Source organism: Arvicanthis niloticus, chromosome 1, assembly GCF_011762505.2.
Source record: "Arvicanthis niloticus isolate mArvNil1 chromosome 1, mArvNil1.pat.X, whole genome shotgun sequence".
NCBI lineage: Eukaryota > Metazoa > Chordata > Mammalia > Rodentia > Muridae > Arvicanthis > Arvicanthis niloticus.
This window is the reverse complement of record NC_047658.1, coordinates 46,035,646-46,056,555: the sequence shown is the minus strand read 5'-3', so window position 1 is coordinate 46,056,555 and position 20,910 is coordinate 46,035,646. Positions and strand designations below refer to the sequence as shown.

The following is a 20,910-nucleotide window of genomic DNA, read 5'->3' as shown; positions in this document are numbered from 1 at the left end:
TGGTCCTTGAAAGGTGAATGCCCATGCAGCCTTGACTTAGTTAATCTAAGCTTAGTTGACCCTAGGAGGGATTTTATCTGCACGGACAGCAAGACTCAGATGTCAAAACATTAGAATATGGGAAATAAAAGGCAAGGTTAATTTATCCTTAAGGGACACAGGCTGCAGTGGGTCCAGAAGCCAGGGAAGATGAAACTGGAACAAAAATGCAGGCCTTGGCCTCTCAACTGTAGAAGAAGGGGTCAGACTTTGAGATGACGGGAAAGATGCTGGGAAGAAAGCACCTGATCTCTAAGAGAAGGAATGGGTGGCTGAGGATGGAAGTCCAAAGGAGCTCTGAGGGAGGCCCAGGTGTTGGGCTTGGGGGTTGGCATGGAAGCAGACAGAGTGTACTGGGAAAAACTAGACCAAAAATGATAGTCACAGAACAGGCTCCAGGCTAGAGGCAAGTCCCTGCTCCACACCCCAGGGGACGTTGGTAATAGTTGGAAACATTTTTGATTATCATACCTTGAAGATGAGGAAGAAGTCTATGGTTAGAAAGCAGTAGATAGAAGCAGGGTGTGATTGAGTCAGAGGCAGGGAGATGTCTGTGAGCTTGAGGCCAGCCTGGTCTAAGTGATGAATCTCAGGACAACCAGAGCCACACACTGAGATTCTGTCTCAAAAAGAAAAAAGAAGAAGAAGAAGAAAAAAAAGAAAAACCTCAGGGTGTGCTACAACATAGAGATAGCCATTCCACCCCTAGCCTAGCCAACAAAGAGATGTCCTGTCAGGAGTGTCAAGGACAGGGAGTCCAGAGTTACAGGGAGGATTGATAAGTAAAAACAAAGGATTTGATGGATGGCTAAAGTCAGCATGATTCCGTGTTCTCTGGGACCTGCCTGAGGCAGAGGAGAAAGGCTGGGAGCTGCTGGTGGTAAAGTATGTGGTCCCTCTAAACCTGTCAGTCAGGAGCTGGGGACAGAGGAGGGAGATGTTGATCTAAGATCAGTTAGGCAATTTTGAAGCTTTATTTTGTAGCACTGTGACTACAGTTAACAGCATATGTAACTAAGCACAGTGTCTCATGCTTGCCATCCTAGCTACTCAGGAGGCTGATGCAGAAGGATCACAAAGCAAAGCCCACCTGGGCAACATGGCAAGATTTTGCTATAATAATAATAATAATAATAATAATAATAATAATAATAATATAATAGACAACAATAATATATACTTGCAAATTGCTATCAGGCTGATCTATATTCTTACAACAAAAAAGATGATATGAGGTAATGGATATTAACTTGTTTTATAACGTATACATATATGAAGGCACCACAATGGACATGATGAACATACCCAGTCTTCAATGATCGTGAGTGAGTGACTGTAGGACTCTCCCACAGACACCCAAATCCTTTACATGAAATGGTGCAGAATCTGCCTACAACCTATGCACATCCTTCCATACACTTTGGATCCATTACTGCTAATTTCTAAAACCATACATGTGCTATTGTATACTGTTTGGCTACCACAAGAAAAAAAGTCTGTTCAGCTCCAGTAGATATAAAATTTTTAAGTATCTTTTTTGTCCTAAGTTGGTTGAACCCACAGACATATGTAGGGCCGTGTCTTGGTTTTTGGCGTGGCACGGGCCTTGAACCCCGACCCCAATGGGGCAATGGCAGGTGTTAGGCCACGCCCCCAGAACCCAGGGCCCTGAACACAGGGTCTAAGATCTCCATTAATCTGCCATTCAGTCATGTAGGATATGCAGCCCCTCCCAAAGAGGTGTCACCAGCACAGGTAGAGGGTGTGACTACAGCCCTCAGCCCTAGAGAGATTTCCATATTAATGAGTTACCTAAAGGCCAGAGGGCATAGCCAATTACCTATTCCTTTTCCCACACCCTCCCCTTTCCCCCTTCCTATTTAACTCAGATCTGCCCTGAGTTTCGGAGGGTACACATCCAGATTTAACTACCATCACCATGCCAGTAAAGCCGGTTTAGAAACCCACGCACGGACTTTCTCATGTTATTGGGGCCTGCCGTCTTGCGACCGGTGGAGGACTTCCCTGAATCCCGTCCCCGCTGGTTTCCGCAGACATAGGACCCATGAACACAAAACATTATTCCTGGTGCGCGCGCGCGCGCGCGCGTGTGTGTGTGTGTGTGTGTGTGTGTGTGTGTGTGTGTGTGTGTGTAGGTAAACTGGGAACTTAAGACGAGGTGGGGAATACAGAGAGAGAGAATCCTTGTGATATCCCTAAACCGGAACTTCATGAGGGCAGGAACTCCGTGTGTTCAGTTTTGCCAGTAATCCCACTATGATGTTATTCAAAAAAATGTTATTGAATGAATGAGATTTGAAAGTTAAATGAGATGCAGCGTTCTCCTCACCTGGAGCCCTTGTAAGTTTGCTGAAAGCCCCCGTGAGCTGGGTTTGCATTTTGAATAAGCAGCATTTTAGATTCTGGTAAAGGCAGAGCTTTCTCCAGAACCTATTATCTCTTCTGCATACCCTTCACACACACTCCTGAGCCCTCGTCAAAGACTTCATAAGTACCCAACCATTTTAACCCATTTTTTATGTTTATCTAAGTCATTATCCATACGTTGGTAATTTCATACATAAATACAATGTATTTAGATCATGTCCACCAGCATTCTGGTCCCCACTCCGACTCCTGGCAACCTACCACACACCCTCCCGACTTCAGGTTTGTTTTTTTCTTGTAAGTCTTTTTCTCTTTTGTGTAGTCTTTTCTGAAGGAGATGCAAGTATGCCCACTATTCCCTGTGGTGATGATTTCAGGAATTCCTCTGATAAATACTTTCCTAGTGATGGTTTTCTGGTTTTTGTAAATAAGTACCTGGCTGTGACATCATACCTCTGTTTCCTGGATGGTCTTGTTTAGGACAAGGTGCATTTTTCAAGATGCATCCATTTTAACGTTTAAATTAAAAAATAGTATTCATAAATGATAAAGGAAATTGGTTATAGAGATGTAAGAATTACTGGTTTGGGGAACATTAGTATGCTGGTTAGTTTTGCCAACTTAATACAAACTAGAGTCATCCAGGAAGAGGGGACTTCAATTAAGAAAACTTTCCATTAGATTGGCCTGTGAGCAAGCTTGTGGCACACTTTCCTGATTATGGTTGATGGGAGGGCCCAGCTCCCCGTGCATAGTGCTACTCATGGGCAAGTAGATGGTCCTGGGTTACGTAAGAAAGCCAGCTGAGCAAGCCACAGAGAGCCAGCCAGTAGTCACAATTCCTCCAGGGCCTTCAGTCCCTGCCTCAGCTTTCCTCCATGATCTGAGAACTGTAAGAAGAAATAAATCCCTTTCTCCACCTTAGTTGTTTCAGGTGAATATTTTCTCACAGAAACAGGATGCAAACTAGGATAACCAGCTAAGCCCATCTGACGTCCATTTTGCTATCCACAGAAAGGTGCTCAAATTATTCCTTCCAAAATTGTTAGGCAACTATTTCAAACCATTTACTTAATTTCTCTTTGATAATGCTTTTAAAAATCATGTATCAATGTTTTACATTCCGTATTTCTAGACAACCTCTTTTGTTTCATTGACCTCTCGTTAGTCTTGGACTATCACTGCACTTTAAATTGCCATGGTTGACTTTCTACCTAGCCCCAAAACTCTTTTCTTTCCCTGAGGAGAGCTGCTTCAAGGGTGGGGCTCTGGGTGAGATGTGAAGGCAAGGCCATGTATAGGAATGGCACACCAATAAAGCCCCTGGGGTCAGGCAGAAGTGATTCAGATGGGGATGTAACATCCTGGGAGATGTTACCAGAAGCCAGATCAGAAAGACAAGATGTTTGTCTTCCAAGGAAAGTGGGGAGACTAAAAAACCTAATTAATTAATTAAATACTAGACATTAAATTAGAAAAGGCAGTAAGATATTCTGTGTCATAATGAACTAGCTTAGAGGGGTGAAACTTCGTGGAGAAATTCTAAAGGGCCTCTTGCTGCCTCCAATTGTGTGGCTATGAAATAAATCATTGACTGTCATTAAGTAAGGTTGAAACTGCATTTCAGCAGATCGTGTGTGTGCGTGTGCATGTGCATGTGCGTGTGTGTGTGTGTGTGTGTGTGTGTGTGTGTGTATTCACATATGGTGATATATACATTTCCCAGCCAATACAATAGCAAGATAGGATGAAGCTGTGTGACCAACGGACGAAATCTGACAACTGAATAAGAAATGGATCAAAAAAGTCTTGAGCATTTCAAGAGCCTGTTCTCCAAAACAAAGAATCCCATTCACTCTTCACTTGCCTCCTGCCTCCTCCATTCCACACAACAACACTATTAGTGTTATCTATGCTACCTCTAAAGAGTCAATTGTTGCCACATTTGGCCAGGGGCACTGCTGAGTTAATCTCATTGCCTCTGTTGAATTGCTGGTGTCTTCAGTATAAGGTAATTATGACGAACAACATCTCACCACCCATGAAAGAAGGCAAGAGAGGAGAGGGAATGATACTGAGTCACGTTGGTGCAAAAGCTACCTTGTACTGAATTGTGTTGTCATGTGGGTTAGCCAAGGCAGACTGCCTCCAGAGGGGTCTTATTACCGGCTCGAATGGGTGCCTCAATTTGTCCACTGGGACATGGGTGGATCTGAGCGTCCCAAATCCCCATGAAATTCCTGGGCTATGGCTGAGACCAAGACATGGCCCTTTATGGAAAGTTCAGCGTAAGATGTTTTCTTTCTGGAGTCTCCCAGATGAGCTCTGGGGTCTCCTGGTGATTGAAGAGGGCTTTGCAAAGAAGAGCTGTGTTTATAAATAATGCATTTCCTTTGTCTTGCAGGAATTCTGGAGGCAGAGGTACAATCAGATCAGCTGTGAACAGCTTACATAGCAAATCTAATAGGTTTGTAAATTAGATTTTGTGTTCATTTGTTTTTGCTGTAAGGCAGCTATTAATCTGCTTCTCCTCTTTGCTGGATGGTGCCCTTCTTACTTAGCAAATAGATCTGTTTCATTTCTTTGGTTTTGCATTTCCTTAATCACTTTTGAGGGGAGCTGTCAATGGGAGATCACATGAAATGGTCCATGGGGCTAGAGAGGTTGCAGAGATGGGAAATACAGATGGGTGAAAGTTACCTTCTGGAAAAGAGCCCACCCACTTTGTAGAGCTTGAAGTACCACCAACTTAACTTGTAACCTGGATTTTTGCTGAGCAGTGGAGCCCCTCAAGCAAAGCTAGGACTTTAATCCAATTTCATTGTAGTTGATGGCTTGTCTGGGGATTGAGATGGGAAGAAAGCATTCGAGAACTTTGCTGAGCCATCTTAAAATACATAGGGAGTCAACTAAGTAACGTTAATTCTAATTATTGGATGTGCACTCTAAATTCTGAAAGAGCACTCTTACATAGTATGACTGGAAGCGTTTGGGACAGTCCTCGGCTATGGGGCAGATTGGTGCAGATGCTTTGCAAAGCAACAAACTCAGATTCATTGTACACCATGGGTCTGACCACTGTCTCAAAGCTAAGGAACAGAAAGGCAAGTAGTGAGACCCTAAACATGAGCAAAGGCTACTGTTTAAATTGATATTCTTGTTTAACTTCCTCAATGTCCTGTTTTGATCCTGCTGGGAATGAGAGGTCCACAACATTCAGAGGCTGAGTTCATCATTCTTCCATATGTTTTAGGTCTTTTGACCATACCTGACCTGTAAAGTATGTCTGATCTTGACCCTGTGTAACTGGCGGGAGAAACTGTTTTCTCTATCATTGCTTCTACAACTCTAATGGCCTCAACCATGTGGCACTTCAAATGATGTGTATCTTTTGGCTAAAACACAGACATGGCCGAAATAAAGAAAGCCACATGTCCCTATACTTCTCTCTGTCCTGCTATGGAAAAATATCCCCTTTTGGAGACAGGTGACCCTGCCCACAAAGCCCACATTTCCATAGTAACTTGAGGAGGCACCACCAGATTGAGTCTGAGAACTGAGCAGTCTTGGAAGCCCTGGATTCAATGCTGAGTTTTCTAGGTAGGGCTTCAGGCAAGTAAATTCACCCTCTGGGTCTTAGTATCCCATGGAATTAGATTAATAAAGCAGCCATTTAGAACTACAGACTATAAGGCTTTATATAGCCAGCTTCTGAGATGATCAATGCATGCATCAGACACTTGCTGCTGTCACTGGATGTGTTGATAGCATCAAAGACTGGTGAATGAGGGCCAAGTTCAAGAGGTCAAAAGTGAAGCAACTTAATCCCCAAATGTACCTGTAGTGCTTGAGATGTTCTGGGCCCTAAAGGGCATATTTATGGAAGAGAACTAATCCCCTTCACTAGTCCAGCTGGCTTTGTACAGCACAAAACATATGAATCATGTAAACAGAGGTAGTCCCTGTGGATAGTTAAGCCATTCTCTTTACTGTGTAGACATGAAGGCAAAAGCAAGAAACCCAAAGGAACCTTGCCATACCCCCTACCCAGATGGCCACACAGGTCAGCAGCAAGGCTAGCTATGTAAGGTAGGATAGCTTGGACTTAGGATCAGAATGTTATCATTACCAGTGCTTGGATTCTTTACTTCTTTTACCACTTTGTACCCAAGAGAAGTCTAGAGACCCCCACCTATATTTTTCTGAGCTGGTCCCCACTACAAGCCTTCGTGATTCCATGCTCGGCAGAAGTTTTCTTCCTGAGTGTGCTTGATGCCATGCAAAATGCCCAGTTCCTGGGGAGTATCACCAGGGTTCAAATCCATGAGATGCCAGCCATGATGTTTTTAGAAAGACTATGTCATCTCAAACAGGAAAATAATTCTTATATTCACCCCATACTAATGTAAGTTGCAGTGAATATTGGGGAGTCTTAGGATATGACAGCTGTACTCACAGTCCTGACTTTACTGTTCTTGCCTCTAGCCACATGTAATCAGGCAGTAAGTACCAGGGCTGAGTAGATAGTTCAGTGGGTAAAGCGCTTGCTGCACAAGCTCGAGGAGATGTGTTCAATCTGAAGGAGCCATATTAAACAAAAACAAAATTACAGCCAGTTATAGAGGTGCACACGTGTAATCCTAACACTTGGAAAGCAGAGACAGGTAGGTCTCTGGAGCTGGCTACCTAGACAGTCTACCTGAACTGTGGAGCTCCAGGTTCAGTGAGAAGCACTGCCTCAAAAAATAAGATAAAGAAAATTAAGAAAGATACCTAACAACCTCCTTTGGCCTACACACACACACACACAAACACACACACACACACACACACACACACACACACAGAAGACAGAGGGGATGCAGTCACACCAGCCCTCCTGGAGCCCTGGGCAGTAGTAGGAAACAGCAGTGGTCCTTTAAGAACTCTAGAACATCAGAGGAGCTCAGCATGTTCCTCTTAGATGCCTCTTTCTGTAAAGATCTAAACGGTGGACCAGAGGGGTAAAGGGATTTCCCAGGAATGCCCAGCTTGCAAAAACCTCTCCATGACATATTCAGCTTTCTTCAATAAAACCATAAAATTCCAGAGTTTGGGCTTTCTGTTTTCTTCCATAAGTTTCTCTAAGCCTGTGTACTAGTAGCCACACTCTGAATCCTTTCATGGTCTATCCTCTGCAAAGCTATGTGGTCTATCCTCTTCAAAGCTACAAAGCAAATGCTAAAAAGCCAAGAAGGAAGGAATAAGGAGAGATGGAGGTGAGCAGACAGGCCAAGTGTGCCACACAGGGTAGAGCCTAAAAGAATTTGTTCTCCACCTGAATAAAGCAAAACAGAGGGTTAAGTTCAAGCAGCCCTAGCAGGATTTTATCTTTTTGAACTTGGTTGTTCCAAGATAAATGTAGAGGACAGAGGTGTTTGGTTTGAACTCTCAAAGGCTATAGCATTCAGCATTACAAACCCACTTATTATTCTAACAGGGAGAATGTGCTGCCGGCTAGACAAAAGGCAACGTGGGACATGACCCACATGTATCTCTGTGCATTTGCAGGAGGCAGGCTGGCTTCTACACTGTCTTCAAAGATTCCAGTGTAGCCTGGTTTCTTAGAAACCTACTAGCATAGATTTCAAGTGTCTGAGTTCAAAAAGCCCTGCTGTCCCTGAGTCAAACAGAAAGATAGTTTATACCCAGCATTGTGATCTGCCTCAGGAATACAAAGCCAGCTAGCTCCTTCCTCTATGCCAGGCTTCTCAGGGCCAATTTTAATGTCAAACTCAACAAGCGATTATTTATTGGATACCTTCTATGTCAAACTGTTGTGAAATGGAGAAATGAATGATTAAAATTCCCCACTTGAAGTCAGGTAGATACAAGACTGATAATTCTATCATAGGTGGATGTTTTTCTATCAGCAAATATGGTGATGGAGATGCCAATGATACGGCACAGTGATCAAAGGCACTTGCCACAAAGGCTGACCATCTGAGTTCAATCCCCAGGACCCATATGGTGGAAGAAGTCAATGGATTCCTGCCCCTTGTCCTCTCAACTTCATACACTTGCGTGTGTGTGTGTGTGTGTGTGTGTGTGTGTGCGTGCACACACACACACACACACACACACAATTTGAAAAAGTTTTAAAAGGAAGAAAATGGCAGGAAGGAGGGAAGAAGGGTGAAGCCGCAGGTTACAAGGACATTGACCTCTGTGGTCTTAGCTACCTTTTTTAAGCTTGTGGGCCAGCATGTAATAGTTTATGATTTCCCCTTGTGAGCGGTCTTCACTGTGGCTAAGAAAGGAAACTGCACTGTCCTGGCAAACAGTGCCTATTTTCCTAGAAGCAGAGATGGGAGGGAGGGAAGAGCAGTTGTAGAACCCCCTCTTCCTGTTTCTAAGAACCAACGTCCGTAGGCTATTCCTGAGGGAGAGAGCGCGTGCATTCTAGAAGATAAATAGACTTCCCTTCTCAGGTAATAACGGCAATTTTGCTCTTGTGAAGTTTACATTCAATCCCGTGCAAAAACGGAACTATTAGACGTGTCATGGGCAGGCTCACAGATCGTGTCTACCTTCCTGTTTTTCCCCCCTTCCAGAGCTGAAGTTGTAATAAATGGCTCTTCACCGCCAGCTGTTGCTGACAGAAGCAATGAAAGCCTTAAGCACAGCATCCAGCCAGCCTCGTCTAAATGGAGACACAACCAGACGCTCTCTCTGAGGATCAGGTATTGGTTGGTCACTACAGAACAAGAGAGAAAGGGGCAGGCCTGGCCTTCTATACCACGAGCCACCAAACTGCTGCTCTCTGTTACTTAAAGAAGCCAGAATAGAAATAAAATGTATCCCTCCTAAAAGTTTTATCTATTAACTGATCAACTAAATATCAAAACCTGGCACAAGCCCAGCCACATGCCCTATGTGGATATGTAGCTATTTGGACAAAGGGAGGCCGTGGGTGAACCTACCCCACATAGTCCCCAGTTTAGGCCAGGAGCTCTGCTTCTAGGCAGCACAGGTCACAGGTGCCTCTTTCTCTGACATAAAGAGTTGCTTCTTGTTTGTCTCTACCTGATACTTGTGTCCCCATTCTGTGACAGTCCCTTACCTGTCTGCACTGCCGATGGCCCTTGTAGAATGAAATCCTACCTCCTCACCACATGAGAACACACAACTCTAGCTGAGAGATCCAGAGCTGACCTGACATCTGGTAGACCAACAAGCAACCTATCTAAGCCAGAGGAAAGATTTTTGTCCTGCTTTGGCGCATTCAGATAGCAATCATCCTTGGGTGGTGGACATGGAAAGGAGTTATAACTTTAGCCCTTGGGACTTCAGGTTGAGATGTTGTGACTGACCCAGCAGATACTCGTCTCTAGGCATTGAGCTGTGTGGCGCAGGCTGCTGGCATGAATAGACATGTTAGGCAGAAAAATACAAAAATAAGCAAAGATGACTCCGTAGGGTATTCATACCAGACCATACTATATCTTGCAAATAAGTGAAGCTAAGGAGATTGCACTGAAAGGAGTTAGTCATTTTCTAAGGGGTCCAAGAAGGCTACTAGGAAGGGCTGGCTTATAGCAATAAGTTTTGAAGGCTAAGTAGGAGCTTGTCAGGTGTGCCATGCTGCATCCTGCATGCGCAGGGTCTGAATATGGTATTTGTGATGGGGAATGAAGGAAAAAATGAACAGAAGGTAGAGAATGGGGAGTGGAAACCTTGCAGCCAAGACCACATGAGAAAAAGCTTGATGATCCAGCAGGACCTCAGCATGCTGAAGCAAAAGTGTAGGGCAACATACAATGTAGCAAGAGGCAGGGAGTTGCCACATCCAGTGGCTCCACCCCCTAGCTCTAGATGGGGAGGCAAAAAGGAGCATGGGACTAAAGAGTGCTGACATCTGGAAACCCAGGAACTGAGAGGCCAGCTGGAAGAGCTGCCACGGGAAACCATGCTTTCTCAGCACCTCTTTTGGGGCCACCTAGGTGAGACTCACCCCTGTCTCACTGTCCTAACAGCCACACCATTTCCTCTGGGACTCCTCGGGACTGACAAGACAGATGCACAGCAGCAAACCCCACCAACCTGTGGCTAAAGCCACGGCAGTTTTTCTCTCCTAGTTGGTTCTAGAAGCCAGTGTTTTGAGCACTGCCCCAGCAGCTCTAGGAGAAGCCTTCTTGCTTCTGCTGGCTTCTCAGGACTCCAGATGCTCCTGCCACTGTATCACACTGACATCTACCTCTTCTGTCCTGTTGTCTGAGTCGGTATAACCTCATTCTCCATTTCTCACAGAACATGGTCCCTGAATTTAGAGCCCACAGGGAATCCAAGATCATCTCATCTCAAGATCCTAAATCTTGAGAAACGCTGTTTCTGAATAAAATCACATCCATGGGTCCTAGAGATTTGGAATTGGCCGTATCTATCAGGAGGCCACCATAGTCCATGTTCCCCGCTATAGCACCTATAGCCAGAACCTTCCTACTTCAGCTCCTTCTGGTATTTTTCTGTAGTAACTCTGAAAAGAAGATGAAAAGCAGAGAGACATACACATTCGTGTGTACACATGTGCACACACATGCGCACAATCACACACACACGGATGCATACACACATACCCCATTTGTGAAGAAGAGCAGATCATTGCTTCCATAAGGAGTCTGCTGACACCAGCTACTGTAGAAGGAATAATATGCCTCCACCCGGAGGAAAAAGGAATTTCCCTCTGCTCAATTAGTTGCCAACATTATTCACAATAAAAGATTCTGTAAGTGATTTGGAATGATATTTAATAATTGATTGTAATTTCTCATAATTAGTTAGAAATTAATTCCCTCACAGAGGTATTTATTTATGAGCTTTCTGGGGGCTTTCTTTGCTTTTAAATACTTTGGGGTAAGTAATTGCAGGGGATATTAGCAATTTCCAAACCATATTAGCGTGTCAAGTTATATAATCTTTAGTGAAGTACAGTAAATAAAACGCTTTTGTTTCCCACTAAGAAATAAGAAATGCTCAACCAAGATGGATCTCCCCCTGCACAGTTACAGGAGACTCCAGTCAGTAATGTGCAGTGGCTAGTGGATGGATCATACCATGCCCAAGGGCTTCTGCCTGTCCCTTGGCTATCTCAGAACATCCCAAACCTGGATGTGCACTAATCATCTGACCTGAGGCCTGACAGAATCGGAGCTTCATCGGGTGTCAGCTACAGCTTCTAGATTCTTCCTAGTTTCCAAGTATCTAGAAGTGCAACCTCCTGGGACTTGCCTCAGGGTATATACACGCTTCAAGCTTTGCAGGCTCAGGGCTCAGTGTTACCAAATGCACATCCAGGTAGAGTCACACATTTGCAAGCCACACAAGCATTCTGTGGATGGAGACAAGCTCCCCTGGGCCTGTTCTCTAATGGAGGCTTGCTGTAGGAGATCCAATTAGAACAGCTGACCCAAGCATGCAGCTCCTTCCCCGTATGACTGAAATCACTATCCTGTCTTTTTGTTGGTGGTGGGGGTGGGGTTTTTTTTTGGTTTGTTTGTTTTTCAAGAAACTATTTGAGAAAGCCCTGGCTGTCTGGATTTCTCTCTCTCCTCTATCTTTCATATATATATATATATATATATATATATTATTTTTATATATCTTATCTTTATATATCTTTATATATATATCTTTATATATCTTATATGTATATATCTTTATATATCTTATATATATATATATCTTTATATATAGTGTGTGTGTCTGTGTGTACACATATATATGTGTATATGCATGTACATATACATATATATCATATACACCAGTCTATCCTTGAACTCAGACATTCCCCTAGCTTTGCCTCCCAGTTGCTGGGACTAAAGGTGTGTGCTTTCTGTCATCTATGTGTAGGCATGTCTTGTGGAGGGCAGAGGTCAAACTCTTGACAGTCTCTCATTAGCCTGGAACCCATTGAGTAGGCTGGACTGGCTAACATTTGAGCCCTGAAGATCTGTGTGTCTTCATTTTTCTAAGACTGGAATTACAGGCACACGACACTGTGCCTGGATTTTTAAATGTCCGTTCTGAAGATCAGACTTTCATGACAAACACTTTACCAACTGTCCTATCTCTCTAGCCCCTTAGGCATTTCTTTTAAAAATTTGATTAAAATGTAATTAAATCTTTTTCTCTTTTCTTCCTCCAGCCTCTCTCATGTACCCACTGCCATCCTCTCTTTCAAACCTGTGGCCTCTATTTCTTAATTGTTGTTAATTCTCTCTCTCTCTCTCTCTCTCTCTCTCTCTCTCTCTCTCTCTCTCTCTGTGTGTGTGTGTGTGTGTGTGTGTAGATATATAAATAGACAGATACATAGATAGATAGATAGATAGATAGATAGATACATACATACATACATACATACATACATGCTTTCCTAAATGTATAAACACAACTGACTCAGTCTGTATGTTACTTACATTCATATATAATTTCAGAACTGATCATTTGGCACTGGACAACCAATCAGGGAGGTCTTCTCTGCTTTCAGCATTCCTTAGCTGTCTGTGGTTCTTTTCTATTATTGTTGGTCATGTGAGCGTTCTCCCTCCCATGTTAATGTGTCTATTGGTATTATCCTATAGGTATAACCTATAACTTACATATAGGTCCTTAGGTTCCTATAAGTAGAGCTTCCCAGGCTCCTGCAGATGGGCTGTGTTAGGAGTAAATTCTCATGGTGATTTCATGAAGATATCTATTCCTTTCCAGACATGACTCTATTCTCTCCCTGTGCTATTCTAGAACTTTCCCTCTACATCTAACTTACCCTGGAACCTAGAGAGCTGTATTTTGATCACTTTCTCCTGAATACACACAGAGGAACACTTCTCTGTAGTACCAGGGGAATGTCACAATTCATAAACCCCAGGAGACAGCAACCAGAGGAATAACAATCAGTCCACAAAATGGGCCAGTGCACGGTCCAGGAGGCCATGCTCACAGGACCTTACAGGTGGAAGCAGTAATTCCCCATGATAGTTCCACAGATCATCTGCCTGTGCCCCACCCCCAACTCCTCCCCAGTCCCCATGCCAAAAGAAGCCTTCTTGGAAAAGTAGAGATTAATGAGGAATGAGGGCATACATTACTCTGGCTTCTCATTGTTTTTAGATCTTCTAGTTAAATGGTAGTTCCCCTAAGATAGACAGTTTGATGAAGGGTGGGCCAAAGGGCTGCTTTTGCCCAGTAAAACAGGTTTTCTGCTGTTTAAGTAACACTGGCCCAGGTAGGGCAGTGGTTCTCAACCTGTGGGTTGAGACACCTTTGGGAGTTGATCTTTTCACAGGGATGGCATGTTAGATACCCTGAATAACAGATATTTACATAGTGATATATAAGAGTAGCAAAATTATAGTTATGAAATAGCAACAAAAAAATAAATTTCTGGTTGAAGGTCACCACAACATGAAGAATTGCATTAAATGATCACAGCATTAGGAATATTGAAAATCACTGCTCTAGGGACTTCTATGAAGCCTATCGAGCATTCCTGAGGGCACTTGAGCTCTGGGTGTGCTCAGCATTGGTCTGGGTTGCAGCATCCTTACATGGTGACAAGGGATGGGACATCTGAGCCAGTACAGAGCATCTAGCAACATGGAGACTTTCTTCATTTGGTTTTCACAGGAAGCAAATTTTAAAGTTCTTGGATGCGGAGAAGGATATTTCTGTCCTTAAGGGGACCCTGAAACCTGGAGACATTATTCATTATATCTTTGATCGAGACAGCACAATGAACGTGTCCCAGAACCTCTATGAACTTCTCCCCAGAACCTCACCTCTGAAGAATAAGCATTTCCAGACTTGTGCCATCGTGGGCAACTCGGGGGTCTTGCTGAACAGCGGCTGTGGGCAGGAGATTGACACACACAGCTTTGTCATAAGGTAACCATCCACGCGCAGCAAGGGTTGTAGCCCTGAGTGGCAGGTATATTGGATTATATTAATGTGACTGAAACAAGCCACATTAATTGGGTACATCCTGTTCTCAACCTTCATTGCTTGTCATAATGGCTTTGAGAGAGCATTAGCGACTTGTCTCCTTGCTGTGACCAAACATCAGTAAAAGCAGCTTAAAGGAGGAAGGGTTTGTTTGCAGCCTGTGGTTCGAGGGTCAGTCATGATGGAGAAAGCATGGCAGGAAGAGTCTGAGGCAGCTGGTCAGATTCAATCCACAGTTAGGAAACAGATTAATGTTTGCTATGCTCATCTTTCCCCATCTTGTTCAGCCTGGAAACCAAGCCCATGGGATAGTATAACACATCCCATGGTGGGTCTTCCTTCTTCAGTTAAACCTCTCTGGAAAGTCTCTCACATACCAAGAGGTGTGTGTCCAAATCCAATCATGATGACAATGAAGATTAGCCATCACAGGGAGCCTTGTCCCCAGTCACAGCGTACATCTGTTTTGTTTTTTTAATTTTTTTATTGGATATTTTATTTACATTTCAGATGTAATCCCCTTTACCCCCCACCCAGGAACCCCCTATCCCATCCCCCCTCCTCCTGCTTCTATGAGGATATGTTGTCCCCCACCCTCCCACTCCCACCTCCCCACCCATGATTTCCCCCACACTGGGGGGTCCAGCCTTCACTGGACCAAGGACTTCTTCACCCACCTATGCCTGACACTGTCATCCTCCCCTACATATACAGCTGGAGCCATGTATCCCTCCCTATGTGCTCCCAGGCTGGTGGTTTAGACCCTGGGAGCTCTGGTTGGTTGGTATTGTTGCTCTCCCCATGGGGCCTCAAACCTTTTCAGCTCCTTCAGTCTTCTCTCTCACTCCTCTATTGGGAACCCCATGATCAGCTCAATAGTTAGCTATGAGCATCTGTCTCTGTATATTTCAGGCTCTGGCAGACCTCTAAGGAGAAAGCTTTATCAGGCTCCTGTCAGCATGCACTTCCTGGCATCCATATCAGTGTCTACCTTTGGTGACTGCACAAGGGATGAATACCCAGGTGGAGCAATCTCTGGATAGCCCCTCATTCAGTTTCTGTCCCACACTTTGTCTCCACACTCCTCCATTGTTGGTGGGATTGCAAGCTGATACAAACACTCTGGAAATCAGTCTGGTGGTTCCTCAGAAAATCGGACATAGCATTACCTGAGGACCCAGCTATAGCACTCCTGGGCATATACCCAAAAGATGCTCCAACATATAACAATGACACATGTTTCACTATGTTCACAGCAGCCTTATTATAATAGCCAGAAGCTGGAAATAACCCAGATGTCCTTCAACAGAGAAATGGATACAGAAAATGTGGTACATTTACACAATGGAATAATACTAAGCTTTTAAAAACAATGAATTCGAGAAATTCTTAGGTAAATGGGTGGAACTAGAAAATATCATCCTGAGTGAGGTAACCCAGTCACAAAAGAACATACATGGTATTCACTCACTGATAATTGGATATTAGCTCAAAAGCTGGCAATATCTAAGATACAACTCACAGACCACATGAAGCTCATGAACAAGGAAGACCAAAGTTTGGGTGCTTTGGCCCTTCTTAGAAGGGGTAACAAAATACTCATGGGTACATCTATTTTATTAAATCACCTGTAGGACAGGACAAGGGCATTGTATGACCCAGACAATTTAAATGACCCTGGATTACATCTAAGTTTGGGAATCATAGAGTACAGAGGTGGGTAGACTATGACACTTAGCATGTCTTGTAAATAAAACTTTATTACAACACAGCCCCTCCTGCCCACCCTTGCCCTGCTAATAGTGTTCTGGGCAAAGCTGTGGTGTTTTTGCTAAAGCAATACAGAGCACATACAGGCTGCAAAGCTGGGACTATTTATTGTCTGGCCCCTTACAGAACCAGCTTGTTCTCTGAAAACACTAAACAGAACCTGGTACAAAAGAGATTAAGAAAATCTGGATGGATAGTTACTGGGGTCAGGGCTGTAAAAGTTCCCAGTATTCTAGAAGGTGGTGTTCCACCTGTAACTTTAGAATCCTGGAGTCAAAACCTAGGAAATGAAAAGTAACAGAGAAACTCAGCAGTCATTTTCTCTATGATATCAGCTCTTGTTTTGCCATCACTGGGGACATTGTGACAGTTATCCATGGCCCTGGTACCTGACCCTCAAGCCATACAAACTAGGAAACAAGGCATTGCTGTCTGCTGGACAAAAGTAGGACACATGGTGCCTCAAGTTTCATCCTAAGCTGCTCCAAGCCCTGGCAGAAATCTGAGACGTGACACACATTTGTTCTCTTTGACCAGGTTTCTCTGTGCTTGGCTGAGGCAATAGCTCTGTTCCTATGTTCCTAGACCCTCTGGTCTAAAGATTGGTTAAGAGAGAGTTTGAAGAGGGAAAGAAAGGAAACTGTTGGGAATCTGTCTGACTGGAAGCCAGAGAGGTGAGGGATAGGGGGACGGCTCTTAAAGTGGAGAACACAGGGGCAAATTGTCCTCCCAGGCTCAGCTCACCACTAGAGTACAGACAGCGGTGAAGGAGCCTTTCTGATCTAGTATAGCTCTTGCAGGTCAGGACCCTGTACTTTGTTATGAGTGAAGAGTTTCAACAAGTAGCTTCCCATACCATGCTAAGCCCCACTCCTAACTGAGGAGAGAAGATCCACCCTGAATGAACATGGTTGGCATTATCCTATGGGGCTAGGGTCCCAGGCTGAATGAAAAGAGAATTTTTAGAAGCCACATTGAGGGTCCTGCCCACAGTTCCCAATGTGGGTTCTGAAGCTCATTCTTGGCTCTACTTGTCATTTGTCATGTGACTTAGAGTAGATCACTTCTCCTTTCCTGGGGCCTTGTTTACATGTATAAAATGTTTGGGTTGTGTTGGCTGATTCCAAGGACCTCCCATGATAGAGCCTTTTCAGACAATAACCCAGATTTCTCCACACTTGAATGTGGTTGTGTATCTAGTGGTTATAGAATGCAGAGGCACTGGGTATAAAGTGGGTCTGAGACTGGATGTCCCACAAGACCCCAAGGAGGTATACAAGATGGGCCTAGAGAGAGGCTAGTTTGTACGCTGCTGACCCCACGTCCACAAGCTCACATACATAATCAACAGGAAATGATGTCATGAATGTTAGGTGGCATAACATGTGGACATGCTCGATGTCCCCACATGATAGCACACTGAGCAGTCATTCTCTATAAACTGTATGTTTCCACTACACTGCCTCACCCCCAGACAGTGAGCTCCTAAGATAACAGCACTTTTTTCTCTCAGTGTCTGGACCACCTCCAGGCTAAGGACCTGATAGCACACAGGAAGACCCCAAAGGGCTGTACTCCAACAACAAATACTGAAAAGGTCTTAATGGATGCCTCTCTCCATCTATCAAATTCTACAAATCAGTTTTCCTTGTTTATGTTTCTGCCCCCCTCCATGTGAAGGACGTGCAGAACATTGCTACTACCTCAGAAAACTACTGGGAGACAGTAACCCAGAAGTCCTAGTAAGTCCCAGGACACATTGGAGCAAATGAACTTGTGACAGGTAGCACCTCCCACAAGGAAGAACAGATCAAAAGAGGGGGGATGGGGAAGCCAGAACTGGTCCAGGGGGCTCTCTGTTGAGCAGATGCTGGCTACACACTGGCTGCTGAGACATGAGATGGCTGAGACAGCTAAGCCACAGAGGATGGCATAAGACTACAAGGCCAGGATAAGGAGAGATGCCATTCTCAGCTTCATTTTTCTGAGCAATACACACACACATATACACACATACATGCACATACACATACATACATGCACACACATACATGCACATACATACACATACACACATACATGTACACACATACAACATGTGCACATACATACATGCACATGCACATACATACATGCACATGCACATACATACATACATACATGCACATACATACACATACATACACACATACACACATACATGCACACACATACAACATGTATACATACATACATGCACATACACATACACACATACATACATACACATACAACATGTATACATACATGCATGCACATGCACACATACATACACACATACAACATACATACATGCACATACACATACATACACACATATACACACATAAATGCACATACACATACATACATAATGCACACACACACACACACACACACACACACACACACGGTAAATTACCAGCAACATAGTTTCTTAAGATGTGCTGTGCCCTCAGCATGTTATTAACAGCAGGCTCATTGCACATCTATGAACTTACTCAACTCTCAGCACTATTTTTTCCAGTGAGGAAACTGAGGAAGGGATGGCCAGAATTTGGGTGATTACAGTCAGGGTTGGGCTGTGGAGCTGGCAGCCTAGCTTCAGAACCACAACTACCCCTCATTTGAAGCTTCTTCTACACATACTTGTGGATACAGCTCTTTCTGGAAGGGGCCAGCTCCCTTGCTGCCAGAAGCCAGGCCCGTCTCCAACACAACTCTCTCACCTAGAACTCTCTTTGAACAGAGCCTAGATCCACCAGAACCAAAGTCAGAAAAGACTGGGCCCTCCCTCCTTAAATGAAACATTTCATGTACTCCATGCCAGTGGAAAGAGCATTACAGGCCCAGCTGCCATGCCTAGCAGCAATGTCCATACCAGTGGACAAGCTTGGGCCCCACAGATCCCCCACCCCAGCCCACATAGGTGTGAAGCCACTGTTGTGGATGGTCCTGCCCTCACAGGGTGCAAATACGCTGATATCCCTTCCAGTGGAGGCCATTGTAATAATCAGTGGGTTTCCTACCTCCTGACCTGGCCTCAAATCTACTAGAGGCCCAGTAAACCTGTGCTTCCTTCTTTGCCTCGGAGCAAAGACCCAGTGGTGGTCTCCAGTGAGCCTGTCAGGATTAAATCCTCCTGGCTCTGCTCTCAGGATTGGGAGTCAGCCCACAAACAGTCCTCACCATCAGGAAAGCTCTGGAAACCTGACTCAGCTGGCTTCTGAGTAACTGGGTGCTATGGGTGGCCCCAGATGGACCACTGTGTTGGAAGGATCCCCACTCTCCAAAGCCTATAACAGGGGCATCTGAAGAGGTCCCAGCATTTCTCTTCCCAACAACTGATTGCCACAGTTGGAAATAGTAAGCCTGGGGCTAGAGATGGAGACGAGAAGTATTTGGGGAGGCTTCTGAGTCAGACACCACAAAGTCTCAGTCCTAATGGTCCCCTTCCTGACCCAGGGAATTTGAGCAAGTTAATTGGCAAATGAGGATTACATTCTTCTCATCTGTAAAATTAATACAGGTTCACAGTAAAATGAACTGACCCATAAAAGAATATTAACCAAGTGGCCAGCATAACCCAGGGCTCAGTGATGCCCCCTTGCTATCGATTTAACTGACTTTCTTTCCCAGCCGAAGAAGAACAGTTAAGTAACCTTAAAGGCAGGGCCAGTTGGTGCATATGAAGTGATGGCACTTGGCCCCTCCCTCACACACTGCAAGCCCCTATACTGTACATACATGCTGTGCATTCTCATACATATACCCACTGATCTGAAGATTTTTGTCACCAACCAGTCCAGGCTGTAGATTCAGTCCCTGGGGCCCTCAGCTCAGGCAGGAAGCCTTGCATGAATACTTGGGGCAGAACCCTTGAGGGAGGGACCCAAGGCAGTCCCTCAGTGACTTTCATGAGCAGGCTTAAGCAAGACAATGCAGTGTGCAGATCTGCCCATGCTGGTCATTTCTTCAAAACCCTTCAAATGGCTCTCTCCTGCCTTCAGAGCCAAGTCCCTGCATCACCTACCTCTGATATCTCATCCAGCTGCTCTGTTGTTCCTGGTTATGATCAGCTAGGTAATCTCTGTTATTCAGACCCACTCACACACCTTCTAAACACCCATATTCTCTGTGCCATATTCTCTGCTCTCAGGCAGATTTCTTGTGCCTAAAATCCCAAAACATGGTGTGTTTTTTTTTTTTTTTTTTAAGCTGCTTGGAACCCAAGGAGGAAGAGATATTTACAAAGTATATGTATGCACATGCATATACATATATACATATAAATTCTTAAGCTCTGAGGCCAGCTGAATCAGGACCTGGGGAATCCTATTTTTAACAAGTCTCTGTGGGATTCTTCTGACTTTACAAACTGGAGACAAGCTCTTTTTCTGGGCCTGTCCACCAAGGCTCTTTTGCTCATCCATCCTTGAGATTCCCCTCCCTGCTCCAACACCTGACAGTCCTCTAGTCCATAGAAAGATGACAGCCGTTAGCATTGGCTATGCCCTCGTTATGGCCCAGCAGCATTCTGAGTACCCACTGTTCATGTGGTCTCCATCACTGCCAAAGACATGGAGGCTCCCAGAAAGCACAGAGAGGCAAAAACAAAACAAAACAAAAACAAACAAACAAAAACCACCTGCCCATTATCACACAGGCAGAGCATGCCAGATCTGTGTTTTGAACCTGGAAATCTGTCTTCTGAGC

The 20,910-nt window shown here is 44.4% G+C and overlaps 1 protein-coding gene across 1 annotated transcript in view; it reads left to right on the top strand.

Moving 5' to 3' along the window:
* The window catches only part of St8sia2 (ST8 alpha-N-acetyl-neuraminide alpha-2,8-sialyltransferase 2), a 72,963-nt gene that overhangs the window by 32,784 nt on the left and 19,269 nt on the right, over positions 1-20,910 (top strand). Inside the window, exons 2-4 of the mRNA XM_034492600.2 lie at positions 4,832-4,894; positions 9,021-9,149; positions 14,092-14,349. Of these exons, the coding sequence (XP_034348491.1) occupies positions 4,832-4,894; positions 9,021-9,149; positions 14,092-14,349 (450 nt within the window). The remainder of the gene's footprint in view (positions 1-4,831; positions 4,895-9,020; positions 9,150-14,091; positions 14,350-20,910) is intronic.